This window comes from Dreissena polymorpha, chromosome 1 (genome assembly GCF_020536995.1).
Source record: "Dreissena polymorpha isolate Duluth1 chromosome 1, UMN_Dpol_1.0, whole genome shotgun sequence".
In the NCBI taxonomy this organism is placed as follows: domain Eukaryota; kingdom Metazoa; phylum Mollusca; class Bivalvia; order Myida; family Dreissenidae; genus Dreissena; species Dreissena polymorpha.
In genome coordinates this window covers 4232554-4249925 of record NC_068355.1, presented here as the reverse complement: position 1 = coordinate 4249925, position 17372 = coordinate 4232554, and the positions used below count along the sequence as shown (strand labels likewise).

At 36.9% G+C, this 17372-nt stretch overlaps 1 protein-coding gene across 5 annotated transcripts; it reads left to right on the top strand.

The window, feature by feature from the left end:
- The first annotated feature begins 33 nt into the window (after positions 1–33).
- Positions 34–17257, top strand: LOC127868919 (probable cytochrome P450 CYP44). Of its 5 annotated transcripts, XR_008044310.1 has the most exons (11): positions 528–550; positions 1650–1824; positions 2346–2583; positions 4004–4194; positions 5293–5488; positions 6726–6900; positions 8591–8757; positions 9385–9463; positions 14473–14632; positions 15609–16500; positions 16594–17257. XR_008044310.1 is itself a non-coding variant. In XM_052411091.1 (10 exons), exons 2-10 carry the CDS (start codon positions 1653–1655, stop codon positions 15758–15760), a joined length of 1530 nt encoding a protein of 509 aa, XP_052267051.1. In that variant the 5' UTR covers positions 34–99; positions 1650–1652; the 3' UTR covers positions 15761–17257. The 5 variants fall into 5 exon arrangements, 4 of the variants coding, with proteins under 4 accessions (XP_052267051.1, XP_052267044.1, XP_052267065.1 ...); XM_052411091.1 differs by lacking the exon at positions 528–550 and adding an exon at positions 34–99 and having other exon boundaries at positions 15609–17257; XM_052411084.1 differs by having other exon boundaries at positions 15609–17257.
- The last annotated feature ends 115 nt before the right edge of the window (positions 17258–17372 follow it).

Genomic DNA, 17372 nt, shown 5'->3' with positions numbered 1-17372 from the left:
TGTGCTGAAATTTTATTTTGTTGTAAAATTTGTCGATTTAGCTGTCAACTGTGATAACAGCCAGCACGGAAGTCTAAAATCACATTGCGTTTTTATTTAGTACGGTTTATTTTTCAATTGTCACATTAATACATATAGTATGAGGCAAATGAATAGACCAAAATTTGTATTGAATTAATTGTTGCCAACTTGCAGATGCTTAAAATTTAAATGCACTAGTTTGATGCTGTTATTGAAGTTCCAACTAGAATCTATTACACACCCAATACATTTTAAATAAGAAAAATTATTTCTGAATTAAAAAAATTATCCAGTACTATTCTACATTTATATGCTCACTGGCTAATATGTGTTACGACTTTTTGACCCCTAATTTTTTTGGGTTTTAGAATAAACTTACTTGACACAATACAATTCCAAGGCTATGTTTAGCAGGTGATTTATTCTGGTAGTGCTATTCGCTTCCTATCAATGCACTGGTGGCATTTTTTAAGGACAGTATTTATCCCCATATTAACCCAAATGAAGACTTATAAGTTGGATTCACTCTGTGAGTATTATTTGTTTGTGACAATGCTCTGACTTAAAATGAAATAAGAAATTTGACTTATCCATATTTTGCCTTTCTGTAGGTGCTTGTAGCAGCTGAAGTCTTCTATGTTTACATTCTTGAATGCTTTTTGATTAAATTTCTTTTGGCAGAATGTTGGAAAATAAATTGTACTAGGCACTCAGATGGAATTGGATGGGATGAAGTCTTCTTGGCATAGGAAGAGAAGTCCTTAAACTTTGCCAATACGCTCTGTTTGTAATTGTTTGAAATTCAGTGTGTTTTTTTTTCTTAATATATTACAACCTGTGCCTTTTGGATTGGGAATATTTGCGCAATTAACAATGAAATTGTGAAAGTAATCCAATAATACTATGATTGTAAATAACAGTATTCCAATTGTTTGTTAGTTCATGTTTTACTGCCTTTTAAAATTTATATTATTAAGTGCTATGGAATCATATTGCAGTGTAATGAACTCGATACGTGTAAACTAATTGTTGAGTTACTCTGCAATTTGAAAAGTTTTGCTTTTTTTTTTGCAAAATTTTGGTAAGTTTTTTAGCAAAATTTTTTACTTTTTGCTATTGGGGAACAACCTTTAAAAGACTCTAATTTTCAGCCATAAAATCACTGTAAAGTGTTGTGCTTCAAAGTCACATAAAAAAGCAGAGTGTTGGATCATTGTTGTGTTGTAGTCACTAATGCCATGTAGCTTTGCATTGTTCTACCAAGTATGGACTTTTGGTTTGAAAGATGTTGTGAGTGTTATACGAAAGAAAATCACCATCTCCCGACAAAGGTCATACTAGAGATCTATGAGCGAATATGCACTGCAAACATAAATCTCAAGTTTGTCAATTTTATTTCAAGAAATGTTTCTTCTTTTTTGTGATTTTTATATGAGCCTCCATCTGGGAAATCCCGGCTTAAAGTGTCATCCCAGAATAGCCTGCGCAATCTGCACAGGCAAATATGAGATGACCCTTTCTGCCTTACCTGTATTTTGATTTTTGCCAATACCAGACATTCTTGAAACAAATAATCCATTTTCACAGAGCAAGGCTAATATGTACCACTTTATCTTTCATATTTGCAGGCCATGGCTTGTCGGGGCGTGCCCTGGCTGATTCCCCGTTGCTTTGTAAGCACCACCACTGCCCTTTGTAATGTTCAGATGCTCTCGGTAGAGTACGAAAAGGCAAAACCGTTCTCTGAGATCCCCGGCCCAAAGGGTCTGCCTTACCTGGGAACCCTGCTGAAATATAGAAAAGGTATTTGATTGGTTCAACACTTTTACAGTTGTGAGATTTTTTTCTAGAAATGTTTTCTTTACTTAAAAAGAATTTTTACTATGTTTTTCACTGAAACCAGTTTCTACTATTCTTCAATTCATAAAAATGAATAAAAAAACAAGCTTTTTTCTTAGCTGATTTCATCAATCTCTGTCTTAATCCTTTCCCACTTAGAAGCAAAGTGAAAATAGCTATGTGCAAACAGCATAAAGCCAGAACAGCCTGTGAGTTTAGGTTTTATGCTGTTTGCTACTCATCAGTATCATAGGGTTAGAAATGAAGCCTTTAAAACTTGAATCTAGTAAAAAAGGTCTTTAATTAAATTAAACCTTCTTAGGAACTACAAATGCGTAAAAATACGTATCTAAGTGGTAAAGGGCTAAGTCAGTTGTAAATAGTATGTGATAATACTTAATCAACTTATACATTATAATATTATTATTTTCGCCTGGAAAAACATTATTGTTTAAGAAAACTCACTATGTCCTTCATGTTTTCAGGTCCTCTTAACAAATACAACATTGAAAGGTACCAAGAAGCTGTATTAGACTTGTACCACCAGTATGGCAAAATTGTCAAGGAGACCATCGCCGGAACAACAGTTGTGCACCTGTTTGACCCGGACTACATCCGCTTGGTGTTCCAACACGAGGGAAAGATGCCGCACATCGTTCCACTAATGGAGACGACACAGATGTACCGGCAGCAGAGGGGGCTTTCACTGGGGCTTGGAAACACGTGAGTCTGTCATTGGGCTTTGAAACACGTGAGTCTGTCACTGGGGGTTGGAAACATGTGAGTCTGTGACTGGAGCTTGGAAACACATGAGTCTTTCATTGGGCTTTGAAACACATGAGTCTGTCACTGGGGGTTGGAAACATGTGAGTCTGTGACTGGGGATTGGAAACACGTCAGTCTGTGACTGGGGCTTGGAAACAGGTGAGTCTGTCACTGGGGCTTGGAAACACGTGAGTCTGTCACTTGAGTTTGGAAACACGCGAGAAGACTCTTTGTGGGAAAACTGGGCTTAATGCATGAATGTAAAATGTCATCCCTGATTAGCCTGTGCAGTCCATACAGGTTAATCAGGGACAATACTTTCCGCCTAAACTTAATTTTCCCTAAGAAGAGAATTACTTCGAACTACAAATACCTTAAAAGTGGAAATTGTTGTCCCTGATTAGCCTGTGTGGACTGAGCAGGCTAATCCAGGATGACACTTAATGCACATGCATAAAGCCTGTGTGGACTGAGCAGGCTAACCCAGGATGACACTTAATGCACATGCACTGTGTGGACTGAGCAGGCTAACCCAGGATGACACTTAATGCACAGGCATAAAGCCTGTGTGGACTGAGCAGGCTAACCCAGGATGACACTTAATGCACATGCATAAAGCCTGTGTGGACTGCGCAGGCTAATCCAGGATGACACTTAATGCACATGCATAAAGCCTGTGTGGACTGAGCAGGCTAACCCAGGATGACACTTAATGCACATGCATAAAGCCTGTGTGGACTGAGCAGGCTAACCCAGGATGACACTAAATGCACATGCATAAAGCCTGTGTGGACTGCGCAGGCTAACCCAGGATGACACTTAATGCACATGCATAAAGCCTGTGTGGACTGCGCAGGCTAACCCAGGATGACACTTAATGCACATGCATAAAGCCTGTGTGGACTGAGCAGGCTAACCCAGGATGACACTTAATGCACATGCAGCATAAAGCCTGTGTGGACTGCGCAGGCTAACCCAGGATGACACTTAATGCATAAAGCCCAATTTTTCCAGAATGTGACTAACCATAATCTAGTTATATTTTTCCTGTCACAAAATTGTAACAATCTTTCATTCAATATCAGTAGATCATTGTAAGACAATCTCTCAAGTCACCTCCAATTCTTAAGTCAGTTTTGATTAATCATTCTTATCATTTCCTGTTTTTTAAAAATCAATTCAACAGATTAAGGAATTATAAGTTACTTACAATGTTTAATGAAATGGCCTTTAGGGTACGGGATAATTAATAAATTGTAGTGAGAATGTTTTTATTATTATAATATTGATGTCATTTTAAAATAATTTACTTTCATTAAAAAACAAGACACACATATTACAGCTGAATTTTTTCAGCCCAACATTTTCACTTTTCCAGCAATGGTGAAGAGTGGTACAGACTTCGGAGCGCTGTACAGCAGATGATGATGAGACCCAAGGCAGTCACTGTGTATCTTCCATTTGTTACGGAGGTTGCTGAGGATTTTGTAAGCCATCTTCGATTAATACGGGATTGCAACGGCCACGTTCCAAACCTGAGGAACGAGATTTCAAAATGGAATGTTGAATGTAGGTTATTTGAGAAATGAATGCAAAACTTTTTTAGAAAAAAAAACATTATGTATCATCTTTGTATACCTAAGGATAATTAAGCCTCATTCTAGGAAAGTGGGTCTAAATACATAATGATAAGTGTAAAGATTAATACCAGATAAACACAAGCTAATCAGGGATGCCTCTTTCCACTTATTTTATTTTTTATTTAAAGGGGCCTTTTCACAGATTTTGGCATGAATTGAAGTTTGTCATTAAATACTTTTTATTGATAAATGTAAACGCAGGATCTAAAAAGCTCCAGTAAAAAAAACAAGAATACAATTAAAAAAAGAAAAATGACCCTAAACTGGGCTCAAACCACTGACCCCTGGAGTCCAGAGTAAAAGTCTGCCGGCTCGACCACTCAACCATCCGCGCTCATACAATGAGGGATGTTTTTTATACTTTATATAAGCAATCCTGGTATTTTAACAAAATATAACGACAACAACAGAACTTTCCATGTTATTCAATCGTTTCTTTGCAACGCTTTATAATTTTCAGGTTTTTAAATCGTCCAGAGATGCAATTAATGGATATTTCAGAGCATGGTAAATGTTAATTATTTCTGTTTCCTCACAAATATCATAAATAAAATGAAAATTAGCGAATCTTAAACAACTTTTTTTAATGTTGTCAATTAACCAAAACGTGAAAAGGCCCCTTTAATGACCTCTTTCTAAATGGAATTCCATGTAAGACAGAAGATGTTGTTCCAGTTTATTGGGCAGGACACTTAACAAAATGCATTAAGGCCAGATTCCCCAGAGCAAGGAGCATACCTTCTCATTTTAACTCAGTCTCTGTTTTTTTCACTCTATCATGAAAGATTGTTCACTCAAATTATTGTGAAATTTCTTGAAAATACTACTTGGCACTGACTTTTTTATTTGTGATACATATACTATTTCATGACCTACGGGTATAAAAAATATTATTCTTGTCATGGAACACAAGTAGTTTATGTTCTAACCCCTACATCTTATATCTTAATAATAAAAGACACATAATTTATGCACAAACTGGCTTATTCGTGTCCAGTCACAATAGTGTAGTATTAGTTGTTTTCAGCCGCTGCTATGACTGTGTTTGAAGCCCGCTTGAATTCCTTCAAAACATCAAAGGACTCAGAGGTTCAAAAGATGATCAATGCCAACACTGCCATGTTCACGCTGTCAGCAAAAATGAAGTTTCAGTTACCGCTGTACAAACTGTTTCCGACACCAATATGGAAAAGACTGGTAGACGCAGAGGAGTGTGTGTTGCAGTGAGTTTTTTTTTTTACAATGACCACACGTAATCTTGATCATGGAACAGATATGGCAGTTATTGTTATCTTGCTTGGAAACAAAGGAGCCTTGCTTTGTGTAAATGGGGCTTTATGCATCTGTGTAAAGTTTTTTCTCAGATAAGCCTGTTTGGTCAGCACAGGCTAATCAGGAACAACTCTTTCGGCATTTATGATGTTTTCTGTTTAAAGAAAGTCTCATCTTCAAAAAAATCCAAAAAGTGAGGTCCCTCATGATTAGCTGGTGCGGACTGCACAGGCTAATCCGGGACGACACTTTAAGCAAATGCATTAAGCCCGGTTTTCCTAGAGAAAGGCTGAAGTGTTTGCAAAAATGCACTGAATACAGCTATTACAGTTTATGCTCTATTGGTCATTGTCGGCTCAGGTACTACTTACATGTACCCCGAGTACTCTTTAGTGTACTTACATGTACCCGGGGTACGATAAATTTACTAAAAATGTACCAGGGAAATTTAACACTAAATCGGTCATTGTCGGCTATTTTTTTATAATTGACTACAGTCTACTCTCATTATCTCAAAGTCGGCAGGAATAAGAAAAAATATCGAGATAATGAGAGTTCGAGATATCCGATAAGCCGTTTTCAAAGAAAAAATGAGAAGAAAATTTACCTTGTTTTTAACATCTATATACCTGCTAAGTGGTCTTACTAAAGCCATCACCGTGTGGCATAATACTCTCTACTACTCTATCTATTACCTGTTTTTACGAGTACCCAAGCTGACAATGACTAATCGAGCGCAATTTACTGATTGCTTGTGGATTTTTAACCACACCTTCTTGGTTAACCACCATGGCTTTGTAATCTCATAAGCAGAATTTAGTGTAAACAGAGGAATGATGAATGTAGATATATTTGCTTTCTATCTCATTTTATTCTGAAACTTTTTCTATTTTTTGTATTGCTTTGTCTAACCCAATGTAAAAGAATTAAACACCATGTTGTACATTTTTGTGGAATAAACCCTTCTGTAACTATTATATGCATCCTTCCTTTTTACAGAAAATGGCCCATATGACTACTAATTGCATGGTAAAATATTCCATAGCGCTTAAAAGAATAAATCAAATGGGTCATGATAAAAATCAATTTTTAATAGCTGCAGAGTTTTTAGTAGTTGTTCTCTGAACCATTTTGTGATTTTCCTGTCATAAGATTGTTCACTTTAGTGTTTTATCCCAAATTTTTCAGGACCAGTCTAAAGTACCTGAATGAGGCCCTGGCAAAGATATCTGCGCTCACAGACGCCAATGCATTGAAAGAGGGACAGTATAATTTTCTATCTTACCTTATCAGCAAACCAGAACTAGATATGAAGGACATCACAATCATCACACTCTCGTTGTTTGGGGACGGTCTCAGCACAGTAAGGATGCAGAAAAAAAGTTACTGGTCTTAAATTGGTATCATGTAGCTCTATAACTAATTTAGAATATTTAGCTTAGTAGGAAATTTGCAGAGTTTTTACCCCTTTATTTATTAAGTAGCTTTCAAAATGACTTGAAATTTAACAAGTCTTTTTTTGTTCAAACCAATTTTATTTCCAAAGATCTTTATGATAGTTTAACCCTTAAAGCGCTGGAGCTGGATTTTAAAGGCCTTTGCAAACAGTTTGGATCCAGATGAGACGCCACAGAACGTGGCGTCTCATCAGGATCCAAACTGTTTGCTATTCTGATAGTATTCTTTGAAAAAAAATGAAGAAAATGCTTATTTTAGAAATTCAGCAGACGACATTTTAGCAGAAGACAAATTACCCAGCATGCAAAGGGTTAAGAGTTAATCTTGGAGCAGTTAGAACTTTTAAAGTTACTGCTTAGCCAGAACCTAACAGCATTATGATAATTATCATATTAATTCATTCTTAGCTCTGTACGACAGATTTAACAGATTTGCCACCACTAAATTAGCATAGCACTACAATGAGTTCACGTTTTGATTTTCTTTAAGCTCATTCAGATCTTTAAAAGGTACTGCCTGTTTGTAATAACATAGCTCTATAATAACATCAGAATGTATTACTCCTTACCTCAGTTCAGTCTTAAGATTAACTGCTCTTAACTTATCAAGGTTATTAAGAATGTTAAAGTAACTTCTCTTTTCTTAACTAAACAGTGCATTAGGAACATTCAGACTCACTACACATTTTGAATTGATCTTCTCACTTATATTTAAAGTTACATTTTAAAAAAAATTCTCTTTTTGGAACACTTTTATAAACAAAACAACTTGTTTCATTAACTGCTCCTAATTAGAATTAATTTCAGAGTAACTGTTTCTTATTTATTGAACAATCCTCTAAGAACTTATAGAGTTCTTGCAGCTAAAGTAGCTTTTTTAAACTTTATGAAATTCTGTAAATTAATATTTGAATGGTATTGTAAGAATATTGCAACCTCCTGTCTTTTACTTAAAAAAACATCACTTTAATTGTTTTCAAACTTACTCTTTTGCTTTTCAAGCAGCACAGTAAAAACTTCAGGAGTGTTGCCCCTTTCTAATCACACAACACACAAAAGAAATTCAAATTTAGGCTTGATGTCACAAATAAAGGCAATACAACACACATTCATAACCACCAATTTTGAAAATTACAAGTATGACTGATTATTAGCGAATATTGGAGACTCATTATGGGAAAACTGGGCTTATGCCTGTGATAAAAGTGTCGTTCCAGGTAAGCCTGTGCAGTCTGCAAAGGCTCATCTGAGACAACACTTTCCACCTTGACCAGATTTTAGCTAAGAAGAAACTTCCTTTAAATGAAAAATACCATACAAGCGACAAGTGTCATTCCTGATTCACCTGGAAAAATACCATACAAGCGACAAGTGTCATTCCTGATTCACCTTGAAAAATACCATACAAGCGACAAGTGTCATTCCTGATTCACCTTGAAAAATACCATACAAGCGACAAGTGTCATTCCTGATTCACCTGGGCGGATTGCACAAGCTAATCAGGGATTACACTTTATGTACATGAACAAAACCCAGTTTTCCAAGAAAAAGGGTCATAGAAATTATCTTGGCAAACCTGTGAGTTACCACATTCAGACCTCTCCAACGCTGGCCAGTAACCTGTACTGCCTCGCTCGCTACCCTGACGCCCAGGAAAGGCTGTACAATGAGATAACAAAAGTTGTGCCCCCTGGAGAACAGATAACTGCTGACAGGATAAATAGCATGGCGTACTTGAAGGCATTTGTGAAGGAAACTTTCCGGTACTAAGTTCTTCTTTTCTTTGTCTTTCGTTTTTTACTTTTTAGCTTACCGGAGCAAGTTTTCATGGCTAGCTTTTGTGATTGCCGCTTGTCTGTTGAACGGTTTGCGTCCTCAGTCAGCATTTACCTTATTAATTTAAGAAATTAAATAAAAAGCTTATTAACACTTTATGAGTAACATTCTTTGTCAAAACATATGTTCTAATGATATTTCAGCCAAGTTCACAAATGATTTTTTTTTTTTTTAAACACGGCTGCCAGGGGATGGGGCAGTTTGTCTTGTTAACGTGTGGGTAATCTGTAGAGCATTTGCTGGAAGGGTGGGTGATCCTTAGACCTTTTCCTGTCTAGGTATCTAGAGCAAGCTTAAACATTAATCTTTTAGTCAGTATATAGCTTACTTGTATGGAAAAGAAAAACCATCTTGGGTTTGAGGTCAGCAAGCCTAAAGTCCTAAGGCTTGGCACACATAATTTGTTTCTTCACAGAAGCACAAGAACATTTCGACCTACAATGATCCAAATTCAAATGCATTATAAATTACATTCATTTTCATTTAACTAGTAATAATAGAAACTGCAGTTTTAGGATTCATTACTTTATGAAGCATCTTCAATGATGTTGCAGATTTTTTCCAATCGGGCTGGACGTTGCGCGTGTGCCAACTCAGAATCTTGTGATTGGAGGCTACCAGATACCAGCCGGGGTAAGAGGCAGTTTAATGCATAAAGTGTTGTCCCAGATATGCCTGTGCTTTTATTGTATTTTTTGTTTAAAGATGTGTGTGGGTCAAGTGCCTTTCCAGATTAGCCTATGCAGTCCGCACCGGCTTATCGGGGACAACACTAATCTGGGATGACACTTTATGCACATGCATAAAAAAACCTTTTCACAGAGCAGGGCCCATTTAAGCTTAATGGCATTGAAATTTTTGGCTTAAAAGACAGTCTGTTTGATGAGAATGATAAGTACAGTGTCCTTGAGATGATGTTGAGAATGTACATTCCTCTAGAGTCGATCATACCGGTACCTGTGATCTTTCAGTCCCAAATGGACAGCTTATTTACTATGTAATGGCAGCTCAAACAAATTTCATTTGAATCAGTTGCCACATAAGTTGGAATCACATTAAACATTGCACATGTTAGCATGTAGGTGTGTATATTACCTCCAAAATGTTTCAGATTAGACTTATATTTTTTTTACAAATTTAAGAGTTGAAGCTCCTTCAAGATGTTGGTGGTCATAACAGAATTCTTCTACAAATTATCTATCCTTTACAGAATGTATACCTGTCACCCCCTTTTAAGCTGATGATGAGCTTTTAGGGTGGATGGCTTTCAGGCGTCCATTGTTGTATATTGTACGTTGTGCGCTGGCAGGAGCCAACAATTGGCTTCAAACAACATCTCCTATTTACTGGAAATTCCACAGGAAATGTCGTTGGGTGACTCTGTTTACGTTATTAAAATTGTTCTCAGCATATTTAGGTTATCAAAGCTAAAAAATAAATCATTCAAGTGTAAATTTTTAAAATCTCATATGAAACTGCTAACAAATTATATATTTGTTATAAATGGTATCGTTTGTTAAAATCATTGGATCATACTGGTCACTCTCCAAGGGGCCCAGGATTTATATAGACTTAAAACATGTACATGTATAATAATATATAGAAAATAACGTTATAAAATCTTCTTCTCTACACCCACATGCCCAGAAATGTACTATTATGTTTCCCTAGTAAGTGGGTCCTCTCCTTTAAACATTGTAAGTGGGTCCTCTGCCAAAAATATTCGAATCATGCCCATGGGGTCAAAATGGACCGTGCACAAGGGGTAACTTGTTTCCCTTGTACGTACATGATGCATATAGGCCGTGCTCTGGGATAGGGCTTTAATGCACATTCGTAAAGTATCGTCCCAGATTAGCCTGTGCAATCCACACAGGACAACACTTTCTGCTTTTATGATATTTTTCTGTTAAAGAAAGTATCTCCTTTGCAAAAATGCAGTTTAGGCAGAAAGTACCATCCCTCATTAGCCTGTGTAAACTGCACAGGCTAATCTGGGTCTATACTTTTGGCACATGCATTAAACCCTTTTTTCACAAGCCTGGCCCATACATGTATATAGTGAACACGTTTAAAACTCCTCCTCTAGAAATGGAAGGCCTAGAGGTTAGGTATTGGTTGCATAAAATTATTTGATGGCCCTTTTCCAAATTTGTTTCAAATATGCCCCTGGGGTCAAAATTGGCCTGCCCTGGTGATAACTTTTTTACTTTATATGTCGCTAGAACCATTAAACTTTGAGCCTATATATTTGATATTTAGCAACATGGATTGGTAAAATTAAAAGTATGTTGGAATTATGCCCAATTGGATTAAATCTCAAAGCAACATTCCAAGGGGTCACCTGGAGTATATAAAGTAATAAAAAAGACATAAAAATCCTCTCCTCTTAAACCACAAGGCCATGAGGTTTGGTGTTTTGTATAACATCATACAATGGTCATCTTGCAAATGCATTCAAATCTTAAATTATTTGGTAAAAACTGCCCACTTGCCTTGTTAAACATAGTGAACACTCCGCGAGCTTAGTTCACTATCGTATCATAATGTCAATCATGTCAGCAATCACGGTCATCTTGTCCTATTTCTAAACATGAGTGATGGGGGATTTGTCTATAGTAGCTATACTTGTTTATATTATGAGTCAATTTAGAAGTTCAAAATAAATATCAAATTTAATGTATACACCTTCAAGTGAGAATTTCCCGGAACCTTTGTACGTATGTATTACAGATGTTTTTAATCATGTCTATATGCCAGGTAAAGTTGATGCTTATATATTACAGATGTGTTTAATTATGTCTATATGCTTCCGAGTTTCTTACCCTATTCTCACAAATCGTCATAATTGCTTTGCTTTAAATTCTATGTCAATGAATTTTGATTAAAAACATTATATCAACTTACTGTTTTAAACAATCATGCGACAAATTATTAAAGAATTTACTACAAATACATTCAATTTCAGAGCCATGTTGAGCTGCACAACTTTGTCATGTTTCAAGACCCGCAGTATTCTATTTCAGAGCCATGTTGAGCTGAACAACTTTGTCATGTTTCAAGACCCTAAGTATTCTATTTAAGAGCCATGTTGAGCTGAACAACTTTGTCATGTTTCAAGACCGACAGTATTCTATTTAAGAGCCATGTTGAGCTGAACAACTTTGTCATGTTTCAAGACCCTCAGTATTCTATTTCAGAGTCATGTTGAGCTGAACAACTTTGTCATGTTTCAAGACCCTCAGTATTCTATTTCAGAGCCGTGTTGAGCTGAACAACTTTGTCATGTTTCAAGACCCTCAGTATTTTGATTTCAGAGCCATGTTGAGCTGAACAACTTTGTCATGTTTCAAGACCCTCAGTATTCTATTTCAGAGCATGTTGAGCTGAACAACTTTGTCATGTTTCAAGACCCGCAGTATTCTATCTAAGAGCCATGTTGAGCTGAACAACTTTGTCATGTTTCAAGACCCTCAGTATTCTATTTCATAGCCATGTTGAGCTGAACAACTTTGTCATGTTTCAAGACCCACAGTATTCTATTTCAGAGCCATGTTGAGCTGAACAACTTTGTCATGTTTCAAGACCCACAGTATTCTATTTCAGAGCCATGTTGAGCTGAACAACTTTGTAATGTTTCAAGACCCTCAGTATTCTATTTAAGAGCCATGTTGAGCTGAAAAACTTTGTCATGTTTCAAGACCCAGAGTATTCTATTTCAGAGCCATGTTGAGCTGAACAACTTTGTCATGTTTAAAGACCCTCAGTATTATATTTCAGAGCCATGTTGAGCTGAACAACTTTGTCATGTTTCAAGACCCACAGTATTCTATTTCAGAGTCATGTTGAGCTGAACAACTTTGTCATGTGTCAAGACCCGCAGTATTCTATTTAAGAGCCATGTTGAGCTGCACAACTTTGTCATGTTTCAAGACCCACAGTATTCTATTTCAGAGCCATGTTGAGCTCAACAACTTTGTCATGTTTCAAGACCCTCAGTATTCTATTTCAGAGCCATGTTGAGCTGAACACTTTTGTCATGTTTCAAGACCCTCAGTATTCTATTTCAGAGCCATGTTGAGCTGAACAACTTTGCCATGTTTCAAAACCCTCAGTATTTTGATTTCAGAGCCATTTTGAGCTGAAAAATTTTGTTATGCTTCAAGACCCTCAGAATTTTATTTTAGAGCCATGTTGAGCTGAACAACTTTGTCATGTTTCAAGACCCTCAGTATTCTATTTCAGAGCCATGTTGAGCTGAACAATTTTGTCATGTTTCAAGACCCTCAGTATTCTATTTCAGAGCCATGTTGAGCTGAACAACTTTGCCATGTTTCAAGACCCTCAGTATTTTGATTTCAGAGCCATTTTGAGCTGAACAATTTTGTCATGTTTCAAGACCCTCAGTATTTTGATTTCAGAGCCATGTTGAGCTGAACAGCTTTGTCATGTTTCAAGACCCTTAGTATTCTTTTTCAGAGTCATGTTGAGCTAAACAACTTTGTCATGTTTCAAGACCCACAGTATTCTATTTCAGAGCCATGTTGAGCTGAACAACTTTGTCATGTTTCAAGACCCTCAGTATTTTGATTTCAGAGTCATTTTGAGCTTAACAGCTTTGTAATGTTTCAAGACCCTCAGTATTTTGATTTCAGAGCCATGTTGAGCTGAACAGCTTTGTCATGTTTCAAGACCCTTAGTATTCTTTTTCAGAGTCATGTTGAGCTGAACAACTTTGTCATGTTTCAAGACCCTCAGTATTCTATTTCAGAGCATGTTGAGCTGAACAACTTTGTCATGTTTCAAGACCCGCAGTATTCTATTTAAGAGCCATGTTGAGCTGAACAACTTTGTCATGTTACAAGACCCTCAGTATTCTATTTCATAGCCATGTTGAGCTGAACAACTTTGTCATGTTTCAAGACCCACAGTATTCTATTTCAGAGCCATGTTGAGCTCAACAACTTTGTCATGTTTCAAGACCCACAGTATTCTATTACAGAGCTATGTTGAGCTGAACAACTTTGTAATGTTTCAAGACCCTCAGTATTCTATTTAAGAGCCATGTTGAGCTGAAAAACTTTGTTATGTTTCAAGACCCAGAGTATTCTATTTCAGAGCCATGTTGAGCTGAACAACTTTGTCATGTTTAAAGACCCTCAGTATTATATTTCAGAGCCATGTTGAGCTGAACAACTTTGTCATGTTTCAAGACCCACAGTATTCTATTTCAGAGTCATGTTGAGCTGAACAACTTTGTCATGTGTCAAGACCCGCAGTATTCTATTTAAGAGCCATGTTGAGCTGAACAACTTTGCCATGTTTCAAGACCCTCAGTATTTTGATTTCAGAGCCATTTTGAGCTGAACAATTTTGTTATGCTTCAAGACCCTCAGTATTCTATTTCATAGCCATGTTGAGCTGAACAACTTTGTCATGTTTCAAGACCCTCAGTATTCTATTTCAGAGCCATGTTGAGCTGAACAATTTTGTCATGTTTCAAGACCCTCAGTATTCTATTTCAGAGCCATGTTGAGCTGAACAACTTTGCCATGTTTCAAGACCCTCAGTATTTTGATTTCAGAGCCATTTTGAGCTGAACAATTTTGTTATGCTTCAAGACCCTCAGAATTTTATTTCAGAGCCATGTTGAGATGAACAACTTCGTCATGTTTCAAGACCCGCAGTATTTTGAGGAGCCAGGGGAGTTCAAGGCAGAGCGCTGGTTACGAGACGGCTCCGCCCAGAATATCCACCCCTACATATTGACACCGTTTGGGCATGGACCCAGAATGTGTGCAGGTATATGCTTGGTAAAATATATGATACCTGTGTCATGATAAATTTGGTCTCTCGTTATTTGCGGCCAGCGTAGCTCCAGACCAGCCTGGACATTCTGGCAGTCAGGTCAGTAGCTACCCTGACCGCTTATGAGACCTGAAAACCTTGCCTGACTTTAAATCACAATAATACAATCTAGTAATGCCTTATACAACATATAATCCTAATGAAAATATTGAAACCAAATTAGACAAAACTGTTAAACCACAACGCAGTTGAATAATGCAATTTGAAACTTTAATATTACATATAAATGCATGTCAGTTCAGAAGATTATCAAGTTGTGTTTGATTTGAGCATGTAAGTTTATTTGGCATTTTGTGAGTACTGTTACTTATGAGGACTATAGCCATGAATGAACATTTGAATACGCCAGTTAGTAGTTACTATAAGATTATTGCGGCTGCAGCATTTTTGTTGCTCCACAGCATGTTTGTGTGACTTGTTGGCAGGATCCCATTTGCTTGTTCAGACTAATAAAACTGTCAACATGACACATTTGGGCTGTCCATAAAGTACCTCACGACCCAATTTTAATTACCCAGTAGGTGTTAATTTATGAATGACATAAAAAATGGTGAAAGTGTTACATACTTTTTTGGGGGTTCTGAGATTTGTGACAATTTCCTGACGGGGTGGGGGGGTGCTTCTGGGGTGGAAAGATTGTCAAAATGGGGTGACAAACTTTATGGACAGCCACATTAACGCCTACTTGGAGTTGTTGCCCTTTGTTATTTTCATACCTAATTTGTGTCTGGAGCATGTCAATATTGGTACAGATGAAAGTATGAAAGGTGTTCTTTGCAACCCATATCTCAAATACTAGTAAGCTTTGAACCAATGCATTCAACTTATGCAGTTCAAATTTTCCATTACCTTGATTCTAAGAGATTTATTTATACATGGCAATTGAACAGTTGTCTGCTTTTCCCTTAAGGTCGAAGGTTTGCGGAACAAGAAATGTACGTGGTTATCATCAAAATCCTTCAGAATTTCCGTCTTGAGTGGCGACACAAAGACCTCATGCAGAAATACCAGATATTGATGGTTCCGGAAGCTCCAGTTGATATCACCTTCAACAGTAGATGAGACATAGATGACATTTAGTTATCTGTTTAAATCTTCCAGTTGTTAATACGAGTATTGTTCTGTGAAAAATTGGCTAAATACATCTGCTATAAGTTTCATCCCAGATTAGCCTGTGCCGTCTGTACATTCTTATCAGGGACAGCACTTTCAGCCTATACTGGATTTTTGCTGATAAGATACTTTGTTTACATGTAAACTACCATAGAAGTGGAAAGAAACGTCTATAATAAGCCTGTGAAGACTGCATAGGCTAATCATGAACAACACTTTATGCACATGCGCTCAGCCCAGTTTTCCCTAAACAAGGCTCATATATATTTATGCATCATCTGTAGCATCTTTCTGTTCTTGATATGTGTATACAGAATATGTCAACCTTCAGCAATACACAGAACTGATCTCAAAAGACAGAAGGGTTTGTGTACTAGCCAATATTATGTGATTGATTTTGTTGATTTTGCATATCAAAATGTGACCCATGTGGATATACGGTATTCATAACATACTTACACATACATGTAAAGTCCAAATAATGAGTTTATATTCTTGTGATGATCAGCTTAAATCAATGTGTTTATGTGGCTCCAAAGCACGGTGACTTAAAAGGAAAAACTTGTTGGCGGTTTTGGTGTCGGCGTCCTCTTATGTTTGTCTGAAACAGCACTCATAAGAGTACCAATGTTTCTCAACATGACACATTTATATGTAGATAGATCTCATCCAAGAACAAGCATGAAAAGGTGGCCGTGTTGTAGTGAATATGGTGTCAGCCTAGTGACCCGGAGGAAGGTGGCCGTGTTGTAGTGAATATGGTGTCAGCCTAGTGACCCAAGGTGGCCGTGTTGTAGTGAATATGGTGTCAGCCTAGTGACCCAGAGGTCATGGGTTTGATCTTCACAGTGGGAGCATTCTTTATATCTCCCCCATAGACACCAAGTACTGGTTTTATTCCCAAGAAATGGACTCAAGAGCACTTTAAATAAGCCCTAGGCTTTTGATGCAATCCAGATAAAATAAATAGGTTTGAAGCACAAGTATTGTGCATTGGTTATGTAGTTGTATCAGCATTATCATTTAATGGGAGAAAATGATAACCTATTATACTCGTATATTTGTTTCAATTGTTACACTTGTGCTCAAATTTACTGAGATTTCAGTGTGCTTTGGCTGCTTACAAATCAATCATCATGTCAGTTTATTAGACGACAAATTTCTCTTTTAGCTCTTTTAATATAACATGCAGCAAACTAAATGGAAATGTTCATGGTCAGGATTGAAAGCCCATCAAAACTGCAATAGAGTTATGAATTATGAGTCTTTGCATACTATTACATTCTAAAATAGAAACAGATCACTCGGGTTCTGGAAGGCATACCACTTGATGAACTTTTCTCCGTTAGTTATATATGCTGACCCAGTATGGATTACACGGTCTTGCTAAAAAGTGCCAAGTATTCATTAATCTATTATGTTTAATAAAATATATTGAATTTTTAATGACCCATGGCAATGTTGTTTATATGTCATACATTTATTAAACTGTTTTTCAAAGCAGCTGTATTTCTAGATAGAGAAAACTAGGCAAATGCTCTGTGAAACAAGGCTGCTTCCC

Excerpts from the sequence above, each read along its gene's own strand:
- LOC127868919 (XM_052411091.1), top strand. The coding sequence starts at position 1,653 with ATGGCTTGTCGGGGCGTGCCCTGGCTGATTCCCCGTTGCTTTGTAAGC. Across the intron at positions 5,489-6,725 it reads GCAGAGGAGTGTGTGTTGCA|GACCAGTCTAAAGTACCTGA; the intron begins GTGAGTTTTTTT and ends CAAATTTTTCAG. Across the intron at positions 8,758-9,384 it reads TTTGTGAAGGAAACTTTCCG|ATTTTTTCCAATCGGGCTGG; the intron begins GTACTAAGTTCT and ends ATGATGTTGCAG.